This window comes from Glycine max, chromosome 9, assembly GCF_000004515.6.
Source record: "Glycine max cultivar Williams 82 chromosome 9, Glycine_max_v4.0, whole genome shotgun sequence".
In the NCBI taxonomy this organism is placed as follows: Eukaryota; Viridiplantae; Streptophyta; class Magnoliopsida; order Fabales; family Fabaceae; genus Glycine; species Glycine max.
The window spans coordinates 41,842,406-41,858,474 of record NC_038245.2 but is presented as its reverse complement, the minus strand read 5'-3'; the positions used below and the strand labels follow the sequence as shown (position 1 = coordinate 41,858,474).

General features: G+C 29.7%; 2 protein-coding genes across 3 annotated transcripts; both read left to right on the top strand.

Annotated features, from left to right (window-relative positions):
- Positions 1–4,177: 4,177 nt before the first annotated feature.
- Positions 4,178–9,331, top strand: LOC100779403 (kinesin-like protein KIN-14P). Its single transcript, XM_041005499.1, has 16 exons — positions 4,178–4,322; positions 4,844–4,971; positions 5,074–5,157; positions 5,299–5,376; positions 5,474–5,566; positions 5,881–5,910; positions 5,995–6,756; positions 6,840–6,921; positions 7,031–7,126; positions 7,204–7,380; positions 7,537–7,643; positions 7,725–7,885; positions 8,046–8,207; positions 8,287–8,540; positions 8,729–8,892; positions 9,206–9,331. The coding sequence occupies exons 1-16, from the start codon at positions 4,178–4,180 to the stop codon at positions 9,329–9,331; spliced, it is 2,649 nt and encodes an 882-aa protein (XP_040861433.1).
- A 2,399-nt stretch (positions 9,332–11,730) lies between these two features.
- On the top strand, positions 11,731–15,876 carry LOC106794632 (transcription factor TGA7). Of its 2 annotated transcripts, XM_026123810.2 has the most exons (7): positions 11,731–12,109; positions 12,209–12,478; positions 13,538–13,751; positions 13,826–13,885; positions 14,046–14,123; positions 15,413–15,517; positions 15,603–15,876. In XM_026123810.2, the coding sequence occupies exons 3-7, from the start codon at positions 13,542–13,544 to the stop codon at positions 15,624–15,626; spliced, it is 477 nt and encodes a 158-aa protein (XP_025979595.1). In that variant the 5' UTR covers positions 11,731–12,109; positions 12,209–12,478; positions 13,538–13,541; the 3' UTR covers positions 15,627–15,876. The 2 variants fall into 2 exon arrangements, with proteins under 2 accessions (XP_025979595.1, XP_040860969.1); XM_041005035.1 differs by having other exon boundaries at positions 11,732–12,109; positions 12,209–13,751.
- Positions 15,877–16,069: the final 193 nt, after the last annotated feature.

Below are 16,069 nucleotides of genomic sequence, written 5' to 3'. Positions count from 1 at the left end.
AAATGAGTGGGGATAGATGGGATCAGAGGGCTGTGATTCCTCCTTGAGCGTAAACTGATAGATTTAGGGTCTATTTTTTTTTTTTGAAAGGCAGATTTAGAGTCTATTTTGGATTAAAAAAATCATAAACATTTATAAGAGAAAAAAATTAAATAAATTGAGTCACCAAGCTTGTTGAATTTCAATAATTTAACCACATAAGCAAATTATATACTCTCTGGTCGAGTGTCTTTCTAACTTTCTTTTTAACAAGTCTTAATTAATCTACCATGAATGTAAATTAATAACTTTTTTGGTTACAAAATTATAACTTTAAAAACTATTAACCTTATATATCAGTTTCTTTTTTAATAGTCCTCACTCTTGGCTCGGACTGTTCATGCTTGATCAGATGTTTTAATTAGTTTTTTATTAGAAGAAAAACTAATTTGATTATTCGATAAATAAGTTTTTTTTTAACTTTTATCATTTTTTAAATGTTAGTTGAAGTAGTATTTTTTAAAACACTAACTTTTAGTTTTTTTTATATATATTTTTTTATCCTTAATATATTTATCAATTTTTCTATTTATCATTTTTAAATAAATTTTTATTTTTATTTTTTAGTAATTTTATATTTTTTAACCACTTCACCAATTAGTTTTATCAAATATTTATAATTTAATAAACTAATTTTTTAGTTTCTAATTTTGAACTTCTAATTAATTTTTCAACTAATTTTTATGTTGCATTTGAGTGGCAAATTGATAACAATACACTATGATATTTCACATTATGTAATAACAAAGACATTTTGTTAGGGGTATAATAGCAAAGACGTTAAGTCTATTTGGATAAACAACTTGATTAATATCTTATTCAATAGATTTTTATTAAATAAGAGCTTATATCATAAGTTTTTTAATTTTGATAAACTACTTCATTTTGAATATACATGTTAAAAATACTTACATAATTTTAAAGTGTTTAGATACATTGTTACATTCTGTAAAAAAAGATATATTGTTACCTAAATACTTATTAAATATCTCATTTTACAAATTAAAAATAAAATAAAATAAAATTTTAAAGTAACTAAATAACCCAAGAAAAAAACATTTTTAAGAAGATGTAACTAAAAAATAGCATTATATATTACGAGAAAAGAGTGACAAGGGCCTCGTGAACATCAAGCAACAAAAAAATGTATAACAAAAAAAAAAAAAAGAGTGACAAAGGTTTCCAATATTTCGAACAGAGATATGTATTTATGAGACAAAAACCAGGAAGGTTTCCATGAGATGTGGGCTATTTGTTACGCTGGTTCAAAAAAATAATGGAACAAACGGAAAAATAAATAAACTGATACGCGAACAAAAAATAAAAACTGATACACTTAATAATGGGTGAGCCAATATTCTAATCTTCGTTTTCTTATATATATTTTTATAAATTAGTTTTTTCTTTTAAAAAAATCACCGCATGTTGGTAATAATAAGCTATATTATATACATTGATCAATTAATTACTCTAATTGATAAGGTTTTTTAAGAAAAAAAAATTTCCTTTTTGTAAAGAGTTTAATTGAGAAGGGTTGACCACATATCAATATCACGTATATATTAATTAATAATTATTGGTTAATCTTTGACATTCCAGTAGAGCAAGAAACTATTAATCATTTAACTATAATTAGTAGAAAAATAAAACTGTTTGATTACAAAATCAAAGAAAGCTCAAAACTATGTTCTCTTGTTCACATTATTTTTAACTTTGAGGATTAAAGCATCTAAAGTGTTAAAAAGAATAAATTTATTATTCGATCCCACAAATTATATGTAATTGAAATAGATTTTATTTAAAATAAAATTTAAATATATTATTGTCAACTCTCAAAATCTTGTCCATGATCATAATTATTATCTTGATTATTTTTTAATAAGATAAAAATTGTTCAAAATTTTAAAATAAATTTCTTATAATTTTTTTTTTTTTGAAATAAACTTGTGTCCCGCTCGAGTTGACATCTAATTCATCATAATTTCCAAGAATTACTAAAATATCTTGCTACTTTTGATAAAGGTTATGGTAATAGAGAAAAAGTCTTTTCAAGCTATAATGCATAGATACGGAACGACGATATGATTATTCTAAAAAGTTATATGATACGATACGTGAAAGACACATATCTAGATATGTATCAAAATTCAATAAATTTAATAAATATATAATTGAAATTCTATAAATTAAGAAATACCTCTTGGACATTGTTAAAAACAAAAAAATTATAAATCATTACCATAATAAATTAATTCCTATTATTTACAAATAAGAATAGTGCTATTGATCTCATTCCTTTCTTATAATTATCTATAAAGAGGGAAATTTTCATTTTTGTCCATCAAATGACAATGTTTCAAAGTTTTTAAATTGTAAATGCCTATATGTCTTATGTAGCCGTATTGGATTTTATATTTTTTTAAAAGACACAAATACTCCACTGATATGCTATCCATAAAAAGATATCTAAAAGTATCGGTATCATATATGTAAACCAAATGGAAGTATTAATGCTTCATTGCTTTTAAATCCATATAAAGAGTCACAACCTAATGATGGCTTTTATATGCTTAGATGGTGTTGCGCACTCAACAAAAGTTTTCTGTAATATTACGATGTTTTCTTACTTTGCCAATGATACTTGAAAAATCCATGTTCTTGTACCTTGAATTAGAATAATTCTTATAAATTTTAGCTTGCTTCTGTAGTATAATTTTATCTCTGTTGGTAAAAGATCAAAAGCAACATTTGGAGCTTATATGTGTATTGGCTTAACAGGTTAGCAATTTACATGGAGGAAGAAATTAGGAGGGTGAGTAATTATTTTTAAATTGGAAATAACAATCATATATAAGATGAGGTTTGTCAAGTTATGCATAGCTCAATGGAGATGTGATTTTTTTTAAATTTTTTTACGAGTACCTTCAAGATTAAGATTATTTTTTCACCTTTTACCAAAAGTTGTTTGGGTATTTTCAAATTATTTTAACAAGTGCAGGTTCTTTGTTTTTGTACGAAGAGGTGGAATGTGGTTGTGGGAGTGGCGGACAAAGGAATGTGTTGTGAAAGGTGGACAAGGAGAAATTGTGCATGATTATTTTGTTTGTTTCTCTCTTTTTTAATTATTAATTTTTTTTTTAAAAAAATAGATAAATCTGAACCATTAAATAATTAAATGGTATAAATAAACTCATTTTGTTTTCTAAAGTCAGGTGACTTACTTTAGGTGATTCAAATCCTTTTTTGGCGAGACATGAATGCAATGATGTTCTTCCACTAGAATGATTGTAACGTAGAGAATGTTGTTCTCCTATTTTTGAGGAGCCCCCTTTCCTTCTCTCTCACAAATCCCTACAAAAACTATAATTAAATTATTTTAAACAAAACTAACTATTTTAAACAAAAACTATATTTACAGAGAAAAAAAATCCCAATTGATGTTTATCCAAGTTTACTCAACTCTCGTCGCAACAAGAACATTTGATAAATGTTAACATCCTTAAGGTTGGATTCTCCAGTACTGGTGCTTCACACATTGTCCATGCTACCACTTTGGTAATTTTGATATTCACACTAAGATGTAGCTTGATTAAATTCAGAATGTGTTGATTGTAATTTCAACAAATTGTCATGGATGGTGTAACATGTTTAGTTCTTTATTTTAATGTTTTAGACCCATGTTCAGAATTGAAGTGGTTTCAAGCTTTTATCATTTGTACATTAGTGAGAACTAAGAAGAGATTAATATATATGCTCCAATATATTAATGATTGGAAATGCAAAATGATAGAACCTTAGGTTGTTTAATTTTGTTTAGGAATCTACAAACATTCAACCTTTGATCCCTTTGAGTTTGCCTTTTGCTACTCTTCTCTTTTGAATGAATAGTCCATGGTTTTTGATAGTGAATGAAATTGAAAGCAAAATGTTTTTAAAGGTATTGCATGCACTGCATTATATTCTATAATTTAATCATTTAATGTTAATAAATGATTTTTACTATTATTTTTGTTGGGATAATTTGGATATTAAATTCAGGTTAGAAAAGTTTATTGGGTGATATGATACAATGGAAAATGTTATGAAACATCTCTACATGAATGTATGAAGTCATTGTCCCTTGAGGAATCACCTAGTGATGAATCCACCATCTAATAACCACACCATCGAACCCAGAGACTTGGGCAATTCAAGTGCCAATTTCAACGGAATTAACTCACTCCAGAGTAAGGTGTCATCCGAGGCAAAGTTTCAACATATTTTGCATAGCCCAGTTATGACAGGTAAAATAAATTTTAACCCAACCCTTACCTTTTGTGATTGTGTTTTGATGCTTATAGAGATAATGAGATACAAATGAATTAACAATTTCTTAATTAGAAATGCTACACATGTTGTTAAGCTAAATACAAAAATTTATAGAAAAGCAAACATAATTAATTTTCTAACTTTCAATAGTAATTTGTTTGTCAAAACTGGAATAATCGACATGTGATATGCACAAATGTTATGCTTGTGTATAAAATAAAATAAAAATGGAGCTCTAAACTTTTTTTAGTTGCATGGTATACAATTTACACGAATGCTTTAATTAATAATAAGCTAGGTTTGCTAGAAATAAATATTCTATCTCCAAGCCTATCCATCCACAGGAAAATGAAAAAGAAATAGGGAAGGGAGAAATAAATGTTTGTGTGAAAGACATATATACTATGGAAATCAAAATATATCTCTTATTTTGTGATTCATTAGACCAATTAGATAGTGTTTTTTCTTTATGGTACTTATTCCATATCTTCTACAGAGCCATCAACTACATTAATAAGCCAAGTAGGTCATAAGTTCCCGGAGGTATTTCGACTGAGACAAGGAAGTTACGGAGATCTTCCTTCAGCAAAAATTTCAGAATTGATGAAATCAACTAGTTTGGATGTAAATTCTCATATTCTTTTCATTATCTTTCAATTTTTACAAATTATACACATCTTTTTAGTTCTATGCATCATTGATTTGTTTCAGCATTTATTGTTGCAGAATGCTCCTACCCAATCACTTTTGAGTGTAGTGAATGGCATCTTGGAAGAAAGTGTTGAAAGAAGAAATGGTGAAATACCCCATGTATGGCATTGGAGGCTTTAGTGTTACATATATCATAAATGTATTCATGAAAAGCACATATATAAGTTCATGCAAAATGAGTTACACATTATAATAAGGTTTAGTTTGGAGTATTGTCTAACAAATATCTTTGCATCTTAGCGTGTGGCTTGCTTATTGAGAAAAGTTGTACAAGAGATTGAACGACGTATATCAACTCAAGCAGCACATCTAAAAACTGTAAGTTAGTTATAATAACATTATTTTCAAGGTTAGTTAACCTTTGTTTTTTATTCAATTGATTTAATCTCGCCATTTTCTTACTCTTTGCCTTTAGCAAAATAACCTTTTTAAGGCGCGTGAAGAAAAATATCACTCAAGAATCAAAATACTTGAGGCCCTTACATTTGGAACCAAGGAAGAGAGTGAGGTATCCCAAATATCTTTACCAATCATCATGTTACAAGTGAATTAATACATAGTACATGAGTACAAGTTACAAACATTTCTATTTATCATAGAAAACTTTTTTCTAACATATGGTTAATACAAATCAACTTCAGCAGGTAAATGTAATATTTTTTGTATTTTCCAAGTAACTGCAAGCAACATGTGTACGCACTTTTAGAAATAGGATATTACAAGATGATTTTTAATTTGTGTGTATTCTAAAGCTAAAGAAACAAATAATATTGAATTATTTTCATTTGTTTGTATTGTAAGCTTTTTGGCCCCTTAATACAGGTTGGAAGGACTAAAAAAGAAGACAAGAAGGTAGAAGAATTAAAACATTTTGACAAGATTAACATAGAAAAAGAGATGGTGAATGACTTAAAACCGATTGAGGGCACCAAAAAGATGGAAAATGATAAAGATGTTATTAGATATACTAAAGATATAGAGGACAAAAATATGGAAATTTCAACATTAAAGCAAGAACTAGAAACAATGAGAAAAACCTATGAAGTACAACTCTCACAGTTGGAAGCAAAAGCTGAGGCAGAAAAGAAAGTAGATGACAAAGAGATTATTAAATATGTTAAAGAGTTGGAGGACAAAAATATGGAAGTTTTGACGTTAAAGAAAAATTTAGAAACAATGAAAAAAACATATGAAATACAATGTTCACAGTTGGAAGCAAAAACTGAGAAGGAAAAAATGGCAGATGACAAAGGGGTTATTAAATATATTAAAGAGTTGGAGGACAAAAATGTAGAAATTTTAGCATTTAAGCAGGAACTAGAAACATTGAAAAAAACATATGAAGTAAAATGCTCACAATTGGAAGCAAAAGTTAACGAGAAAGAAAATGTAGATGACAAAGAGATTATTAAATATATTAAAGAGTTGGAGGACAAAAATGTAGAAATTTCAACATTTAAGCAGGAACTAGAAACAACGAAAAAAACATATGAAGTAAAATGCTCACAGTTGGAAGCAAAAGTTGAGGATGCTAAAGAGGAATTGAAACATAAATCACAAGAATATGAACATTTGTTGGAAAAACTAAGAAATGAGGTTAAAGAGAATGAAGTCATTTCTGAGTCAAAGTATCAAAAGTGGATCATGAAAGAGAACGAGATACGAAAAGCTGTGAATTTTCAATTTAGTTCCATACAGGTAAACTTACATATAGGTGAATGTCAATCTTATTGTTATTATGTCAAATATTTCAATTTTCTACTAAACTTGCAAACATCCAGAAATTGAAACTGTCATGGGAATCCATTAAGCAAGATGCTATGAAAGAGCAAAAGATTTATTCTGAGGAATGTAATCTATTAGGTAAGCCTAGTTTGCAATTACATGTCACTTTTATGCTCCCCTTACCCTCCATTTTATTTTGTTTTTTTGAAAGAGGTAAGGTATGATAATTGTATTGTAACTTGTTCAGGTATAAATCTTAAATCACTAGTAGATGCAGCTGAGAGTTATCAAATAGTTCTTGCAGAAAATCGAAAATTGTTCAATGAAGTTCAAGAATTAAAAGGTGGCATTATATGTGTTTTTCTAACATGTAATTGATGTGAGTTGATTCTGAATTCATGTGAAACATTTCCAATACAGGAAATATTAGAGTATATTGTCGACTTAGACCATTTCTTCCTGGACAAAAGGAAAAACAATCTATTGTGGAACACATTGGTGAAACAGACTTGGTTGTGGCAAATCCCGCCAAACAAGGAAAAGAAGCACTTAGAACATTTAAGTTCAACAAGGTCTTTGGCCCAACCTCAACTCAAGGTTTATTTCTATATACTCACCATTTGCCATTAGGCTTTGAATGGAAAAACATTTTTTCATTATAATACTACCTATTTATATAGACTCCAATTTCTTGTTATTTGGATTTTTTACACTTTATTGTTGTGTTGATTGTTATTACTCTAAATGATGCAGCTGAGGTGTATGCTGACATACAAGCCTTTATACGATCAGTACTTGATGGGTTTAATGTATGTATATTTGCTTATGGCCAGACTGGTTCAGGGAAAACTTACACAATGGTAAGCAACTTTATATATATATATCATTCATCATTTTAGATAAAGGAATTACTCATTCTATAAGATGTCATTATTTCTTAGAGTGGTCCAAATGGTGCAACAACTGAGAGTCTTGGTGTTAACTATCGAGCTCTTAATGACCTCTTTAGCATATCCACAAGTAGAAAAGGCTCCATAGAGTATGACATTGGGGTTCAAATAATTGAGATATATAATGAACAAGTGCGTGACTTGTTATCAACTGATGCTTCTTCAAAAAAATATCCTTTTTCAATTATTATGGACAATTTATTCTTTGCATAAACTTTCTTCTTCTAGTTTTTCTTTCAATTATTTTTGGAAAAGAAAATATATGAAGCATGACATGTTTATGACCTATGATTTCCTTGATTTGCACACACTTGGGATATTAAGTCACTCTCAACCAAATGGATTAGCAGTACCTGATGCTACAATGCAACCTGTGAAATCAACTTCAGATGTCATTAAGCTAATGGACATTGGCCTAAAAAATAGAGCCAAGGGTTCCACTGCTATGAATGAAAGAAGTAGTCGTTCTCACAGGTTTGTCTTTTCACTCTCCTGACAATTCAACAATGCAAGTCTTCTAGTATAATGACTTTCAATACACTTGTGTGCACAGTGTGGTCTCAATTCATGTTCATGGGAAGGATAAGAAGTCTGGTTCTTCTCTTCAAGGTAATCTTCATTTGGTAGATTTGGCAGGAAGTGAAAGGGTAGATCGCTCTGAAGTAACTGGGGATAGACTTAAGGAAGCACAACATATTAACAAATCATTATCTGCCCTTGGAGATGTCATTTTTGCTCTTGCTCAAAAAACCTCCCATGTACCATACAGAAACAGCAAGCTTACTCAACTTCTGCAATCATCTCTTGGTAAAATCATAGTTTATCATTTCTTACCTTGCCTTGCTAGTATCTAACACTTCATGTCTTGCCTTGCTAGTATGCACAAAAGTGAAAAATCCTTGAGTTTCTTTATGTCTTTTGGACTTGTATTCTATACCACTATTTCTGATTAGATAAGATTCCATTTGAAACATATGTTTAATTTTATTGCACAGGTGGTCAGGCCAAGACACTCATGTTAGTCCAAATTAATTCAGATTTAAAGTCTTTTTCTGAATCTCTAAGTACTTTAAAGTTTGCTGAGAGGGTTTCTGGAGTTGAGTTAGGTGCTGCTAAAAGTACCAAAGATGGTAGAGACGTCAGAGAATTAATGGAGCAGGTACTTAACTTGATTAATATGGTTATGTTACTTTTCTTTCAATATATATTTTATGAATGCATCAATGCCTTTCATCTGATCTAGTATCAACATTCCTTTCTTTTCATTGTCTCTTTCTTATAAAGACCTATAGAAAGATATAAGTAATTCAGTTCTGATATCTATCTTATATACTATCTACTAGAAAGACAACTAGTTCAATTTGCTGACCAAGGTGGAGTTAGCATTTATCAAGGATTTAAAATTTCTGACAATAAGTTAAATTTGTAGACAAGTAGTTTAACTTGTTTGAATTTTCTACCTAACCTTTCAGGTGTCTTCCCTTAAGGACACTATTTTGGTTAAAGACAAGGAGATTGAGAAGCTACAATTACTTAAGGATCTGAAAAATGTTTATCCTAGTGTCAATTCTGAGAATCCTGAAACTACCTCTGAATGAGTTATGGATTCTATTTTTCCAATCAAAGGCTTATTTGGAAAGAAAAACAACAAAAGCATAAATGGAAGTAGTAAGAACTTTGAAGGTGAGGTTATGATCATTGATTTGCATATGCATATTTTGATTGAATATTACGTAGCATTTCTGACTATGGTATTGCTCTAGAACAAATTTTGATTTTTTTTTTAAATTCCATTCTCAATGAGGCAACAAAACATAAAAAAAACATAAAGAAGTAGTGTTTATATTGTTATAGCTTTCACCATTGCCTTCAATATTTCTGCTTAACAACTTTGCTATAGCTATTATAAAGGGTATTCTTATTAACTTCCTTCTTGATGATTTATGCAATAATTTTAGAAAATAGATTTTGTTCCTTGTCACACAATGATGCATATTATAGCATGTTCTCGTCACAATTTTTTCTTATGGGAAGTTTTAGAATGTGTACACCTTGGAGGGAACTTGAATCCATATTCATAATCTTGGTGTAATCTTGAAGAGAAAAGAATAAGAGAAAATTAAGATGTGTTTGATATCTACTTTCAAAATTTGTTTAGTTTTCAAAATATACTAGAGAAGGTTGCTCAATCAATTGGAGGCGGAGGGTGATACAAGGCACATAATAGGGTGGAATCGAGAAAGGTTGAATGAGATGAAAACAAAAGAATTTAAGAAAATAGAAAAGATCTTTTAGTTGTTTCTATATTTTAGTTTTTAAAACTCTTATTTTTGAAATAATTATCAAACCTTAATAGATTTTGAATGAGAAATTGATTGTTAAGTAATGTGTGTGTGAGAGAGAACTTGCATATCATTCCTTTCAAATGAATTGAACTTATTAATTAGGTCTTCTTTTTTTATTAATGGTGCTTTTAGTCCTTTAAAAATGTTCAAATTTTAATTTTAGCCTATGACATTTTTTATGTGACTATGTTGTTGGTGTGAAGTTTCTATATACTTTATCGATAAATTATTTTTGTCAGAGAACTTGAATGACCATTTTTAATGAAATTTCTCTTCTTAATTATGTTCTTTTTTATTCACACAATTCAAACTCAAGACCTTGTTTAAAGTGATTGAATCTAGTTCCATTTAAACTAATGACTTGTTGATTTAGTCAATGATTTTTAAAATATTAATTTTAGTCTCTCTCTCAACTTTGAATCTTATATACCAGAACAAATGTTAGATTTAGGGATTAAACTTCGAGTATTTTAAAAAATATGGAAACGAAAAATATTAATTTTTTAAAAGAGAAGAATTAATATCAAATTTTAGAAATTATTTTTAGACAAAAAATTATTAACCCATTTTTTTTGTTACAACATGTTTTATTGTATCTAATTAGGTACTATAAATTAATTATATGATGATTTTGTACTTTCATTGCACTTGCAAATTAATTTTTGTTTTTATTTTATAATTCTATGAAAAAGGGCGATTTCATTCAATAACTTCTTCTTTTTTATTTTTTATAATTCTATGGTTTCTTTTTCTAGTAGTTTTTATTTTCTAAAACAATGTTGTAATGGTTTCAAGGCTTCCCTACTTAAACTCTAATACTTGAGCTAAGTCTTTTTTCTCTTAGGCATGATTTAGCTACAACATATATAATCTTAATAATAAAAGACTCCACGACATTTATATTTAAAATTGTAGGTGTCTACTGTATTAGTTCTTTTTGCTTGTTAGAAACTTTGTTCATAATTGTTTCAACTAATTCCACAAAATTTTCATTTCAGGTATTTAAAGCAACTCCAGAATTGGATACATTATAGCTTCAAAACTGTAGAAATAAAGTAGGAGGCAATGGTTAACATTTCATTCATGAAATGTTCACACTCGTACATGCATATAAGATGCACATATTCTTTCTTTTTCTTTAAATATAAACATATAATTGTCTGATTGTTCTGATCTTTGATTTGTAGTCACGTAACAATTTTGTGTGTATATGGTAACCAATTTTGGACCACCATGTGTAGTATCTTTACTTAATTACATATGTTTGGACCTGGACCTACTAGATAATTACCTGCAAAAAAAAATAAAATTGAGTATACATGTGGGTTTAGTTATTATTACGATGTCTCACTTCTTGTATCCGCACTTATATTATTTGATAATAAATATATTTTTTAAATACAATTTTTGTTATATTAGTTAGTACATTAAAAAGAAATGCATTGATTGAAGGTAGAGATTAACATTGTCGGCCTAAAAGTAAAATAAGCCAAACAAGTGACGGATCTACATTCACTTGTACCCTCTTACTTTTTAAAATTCATTAAATTTATAAATAAAATTTTATATTTTTATATTTTATTTTATTTATATTTATATAATTGAACCCACTAATTTTATTTTTTATAATTTGTATTCATTCATTTAGGGTCTTCACTACTAAAAGATTATTCTTTTACGACGCACTTTCTAAGGCGGTTCCTTAGAACCGTCTTAGAATGTGCTTCAGTGGCATTTTTGTAATTAAGGCATAATTAACTACGACGGTCTTTAACACCCGTCTTCGTAGTTACGGCACGATGACATTTTCGTAAATTTTACAATTCCTTCTACGACGGTGTGTTTAGCAAACCGCCTTTGTTAATTTTTAAATCAATAAATTAAAAATTCTTGAAGCTCAGTTGACGCGCGTCGCAAACCCTAGAATCCAAGCTTCGAGCTTCTCAAGAGTCGCAATGGCGCCTCCGCGAACACCTCCTTTCCCTTCTCCCCTAATTGAAGCGGAAAGACCAACTCATCGGCCGCTTCAAGGTTTCACGCCTCTTCAAGATCTTTCTCTCACAATTTTAATTTTTAATTTTGGAAGTCGATGTTGAAATTTTTGGTTATGGTTTTTTTTTTTTGGAGCAGTATGAAGCGGGAATGAATGCGCGAGCTCTGAAGAAGTTCGCTGAGGAGAATCAGCAGAGACTGGCGACAGAGTGTGAGAAATTGTTGGCTCGCTGCCAGTCGTTGGAGAATGATTGCGCCCTGTAGGATAAAGACAGAGAAGCGTTGATGGAGTTTGGGAACAACGCTGACGAACGGGCACGGGAGGCTCAAACCCAAGTTCTTGATTTGGAACGAGATTTGCTCTTTATGGGGAATGAATTGAACAAATATAAGAATCAACATCAATTGGTAAAACCATATTTTTTCCCCCTTTTTGATTTTTGTTAGTGTTTTGCATTTTAACATTTTTTTGAAATCCCGACTTAACACATGACAACTTGCATTTTTTGCATCGTGCATACGTGCTCGGTGCTCCCATTTTTCGACTTAAACGACTGTACAACCGAACAATTACAGTGACAAATTGGTAATTCCCAAATCCCAAAACCCTAGCTCAATTTGGGATATATAAATCAACTACGAGCCTCATCCTCACACATGTTTCTCTCTCTCTCTTTTTTTATATTTTAAGATCTGATCATTTTTCTTAACCTTAGATGGATATAACTTCTCCAATTTTTTTTGTTTTCAATAAGCGATTTTTTGTTGAAAGTGATGTGCATCTACTATGATTCTCTTTTTCACTAACAGTGGAATAGAGAATACGAAAAGATGCAAAATCAACCGGTTCCTCTATGGACTGGCATAGTCCCAATTCTCAATGGATTTTTGCTATTTCTCGTAGGTTCCACAATTTCTAACCTTTTAACCAATTTTCGCTTTCCCCCTTTTGGGTTTTGATTTTCATTCCCCAAAATTAAGGAATCCATTGCAAGCATCTTGATTTTGTGATGTTAATGTAAACTTGAAAATTTTAGAGGTCTCTCTTCTAAGATTGCAGAGGAAAGCATGGAGGGGGGAAACAATTAAAAGTTTTTTGTTTAAATTTTTCTGTTTATTGGGGATTCTTTATTCTAGAGTGGAGATAAATCCTCTTGTTCATTTCATTATGTTGATTCGTTCATCCTCGTTGAAACCGAATGATATAGTTTCTTCTAATTCTTTGAATTTGAACTATACAACCCTGTTCTGTCGGCTCTTGTTTTCCTTTCTTGGTGGCTTCAGATTTGCTCAATAGTTTACAATGACTTTAGTGTGCTTGAATTTCCTCATGGATTTGTAGTTAGATCTTGATTGTTCGAGTTGGACTTTTCTTTTGCTTGGGAACATAGACTTTCTCAGCCTTACCTGGATGATTGGATACGCATTCAGTTTTTTTTTAACCTGTTGTCGTGATTTTGGTTTCAGAGCCATGGAAGCAACTAATGTTCATCCTCCCCGCATTTCTGAATTTGGAACGCTGGATCAATCTCTTGGATTTCGCATTGAAGATACCAATTGTTTAAATTTATCATACATACAAAAACATGCTTATTTTTACTCTAAAATATGGTGCTTCATTGTCTTTTGGCAGCCTGAAAGGTGTGAATCCAGTGGATCAAAAGATAAATCAAATCAAAAGGTTGTATGCAGTAATTGTGTGCAAATAGCATAAGCCTTTTGTTACTGTGTGCTAATTTTTCATTTTTCATTTAGACATTAAGACGGCTTGCTCAAAATTGTGAGGCTGCCAGGAAAAGTCGACTGAGGAAAAAGGTAAGGCCTTTTCTGTTAATTTAATTTAAATGAACTTCTAAAATTACTGTGATATAGCTCGGTTAGTTGTTCAATATGTCATTATTGAGACCCAATATTTTGTCATGTTTTATATGTATTTCTTGACTTATTTTTTAAATCCTTCTTTCTATTAATTCAGGCATATCAGCAACAATTAGAAAGCAGTAGGTTTAAACTGACCCAACTTGAGCAGGAGCTCCAGCGAGCACGCCAACAGGTTTGGTTTTGTACTTATATTTATTGTTTCCGTTCAAAATTTGATACCTATCCAGCTATCCTTTTGACCCAACTTATGTATTTCTTCGAAGAAGCCTATCAAAATAGGTTAATAAGAATCATAAGTTATTTGTTATAAAATTGAACAAAAAATTTATCAAAGCTAAATATTTCTTTGACAAATTTTACAACAAGTTTATTCAAATAGGTTTAAAATAACTTACAAGAATAATAAACTATTTAATTTATGCTACAAATATTGGAGGAGAGAACTTTAGATGAAGGTTAAATAAATGTGTGATTTAATTTTTATAAACTTTATAAAGAAGTTTATCAAAGGACTAAAAATATAAAATTTATAAAAGTCGTAATTTTTTTATATCAAATATTAATGCATGTCATATGAAATATACTAATTAAAAATATTAAAAAGATATATTTAATGTGCGTGTGAGTATAATATCCTATTAGTTTATTTTAATATATTAACACCTTGTCCTTCAATAATTAATTCCACAGCCACCGCTAAAGTATATGCACCATTTGTCTGCCCAATATATAAGGTGTAAAACTTACTATCAATCAAGTTGTCAGTAATTGTTTTATATATTAAGGGGTCATTGTTGGACACCATGACATTTGGCTCTTAGAAATCTAAATACATGCACGTCATAAATATTTCTTCTATATAAGCTACAGTAGTTTTCTTGTTGTATATGGTTATTTAATAATCATTGTCTTTTTATTTTGATATCTTTTCAAAGATTGAATAGACCTTGCGGTCATTAATGAAAAATTATACTTGTTTAAATATTTAATTATTTACGTTTCTATTTGAGTCATTGTGTAAACTGTTAAGTGTTAACTATTGGCAATGTCAACGTGTCATATGACAATCAAGTAGGCGGTTCACATTTTTCAAACAAGCTCTATCAGTTGTATTTTAATTCATGTAACAAGCTCTCTCAATTCACTTAGCATCTTTCATTATTTACATCTTTCTCTCAATTCACTTAGTGCTTATGCACGTTTGTATGTTTATGAACGTGTACGCAAGGTAATATGCAGTCACAAGTATACGGTATATGATGATTTTATAAATAGATTGCATGTTAGAATTTTTATTTTCACCGAGTAGGATAAGACTATTGTTTTTTTCCTCTTTTTTTTTGGTGAAGGGATAAGGCTGTTGTACCTTTTACTTTGATTGATAGGATAATATGTGTTGTTTCCTACTTGAATTGATGTAAATTCATAAATCATAACAGTTGTTGTTCTTTCAATTTGAAGGTATTGTATGACTACAAAGACAAAATCAACCAACCTGTTTTCCCTGGATTGCAAGGTGGCCCTTACAATCACACTATTATTGGTTTAGCTGTTGCATTGAAGCAGGTACACAAGTGGAGAAGATCATAATTTGATCTTACTTGAGTTTGCATTTTTTTTTATCTGGATGCGGCTGATATAAATGTTCCAGGTATGTAGAAGAATTAGTTGCTAGTGCAAAGGCTGCTGTGGAGGAAGTTATCCGGCATGAGATAAGCTTTATTTTTACTGTATATACAAAATATGAAGTCAAGGTGATGATCTAAGATATCTTAAGATTTTCCAGCTGAGGTCATATTTTCATCTTCCTTTAGTTAGTGTTAGATGTTTAATTTTTGGGCATGTGTGATCTATCAAAACTTCTGCTTTCAATCAATTCTGAAATGTTTCAGTAATTTATAAAATTAGTAATAGGTTTGTCAAAATTGTTTCATTTAGAAATCATTAGTTCAGATTGTTGTTAAGATTTTTGTTTTATTATGTCCTATTATAGGGCACCTAACCTAAATAACAAGTACTATGTAGAAGATTTAATATAACACCCTGCATACCAAATACTACTACATGTATTTGTCTCTGAGCAATCATTTGTATTGCATGTTCAAAAAAAAATATATC

Bases quoted from the DNA above. Each gene is read 5' to 3' on its own strand.
- LOC100779403 (XM_041005499.1), top strand. From the start codon at position 4,178: ATGAATCCACCATCTAATAACCACACCATCGAACCCAGAGACTTGGGC. The intron at 4,972-5,073 runs GTAAATTCTCAT...TTATTGTTGCAG, and splicing joins TGAAATCAACTAGTTTGGAT to AATGCTCCTACCCAATCACT. The intron at 6,922-7,030 runs GTAAGCCTAGTT...TAACTTGTTCAG, and splicing joins TGAGGAATGTAATCTATTAG to GTATAAATCTTAAATCACTA.
- LOC106794632 (XM_041005035.1), top strand. From the start codon at position 13,482: ATGATTGGATACGCATTCAGTTTTTTTTTAACCTGTTGTCGTGATTTT. The intron at 13,752-13,825 runs GTTGTATGCAGT...TTTTTCATTTAG, and splicing joins AAGATAAATCAAATCAAAAG to ACATTAAGACGGCTTGCTCA. The intron at 13,886-14,045 runs GTAAGGCCTTTT...CTATTAATTCAG, and splicing joins AAAGTCGACTGAGGAAAAAG to GCATATCAGCAACAATTAGA.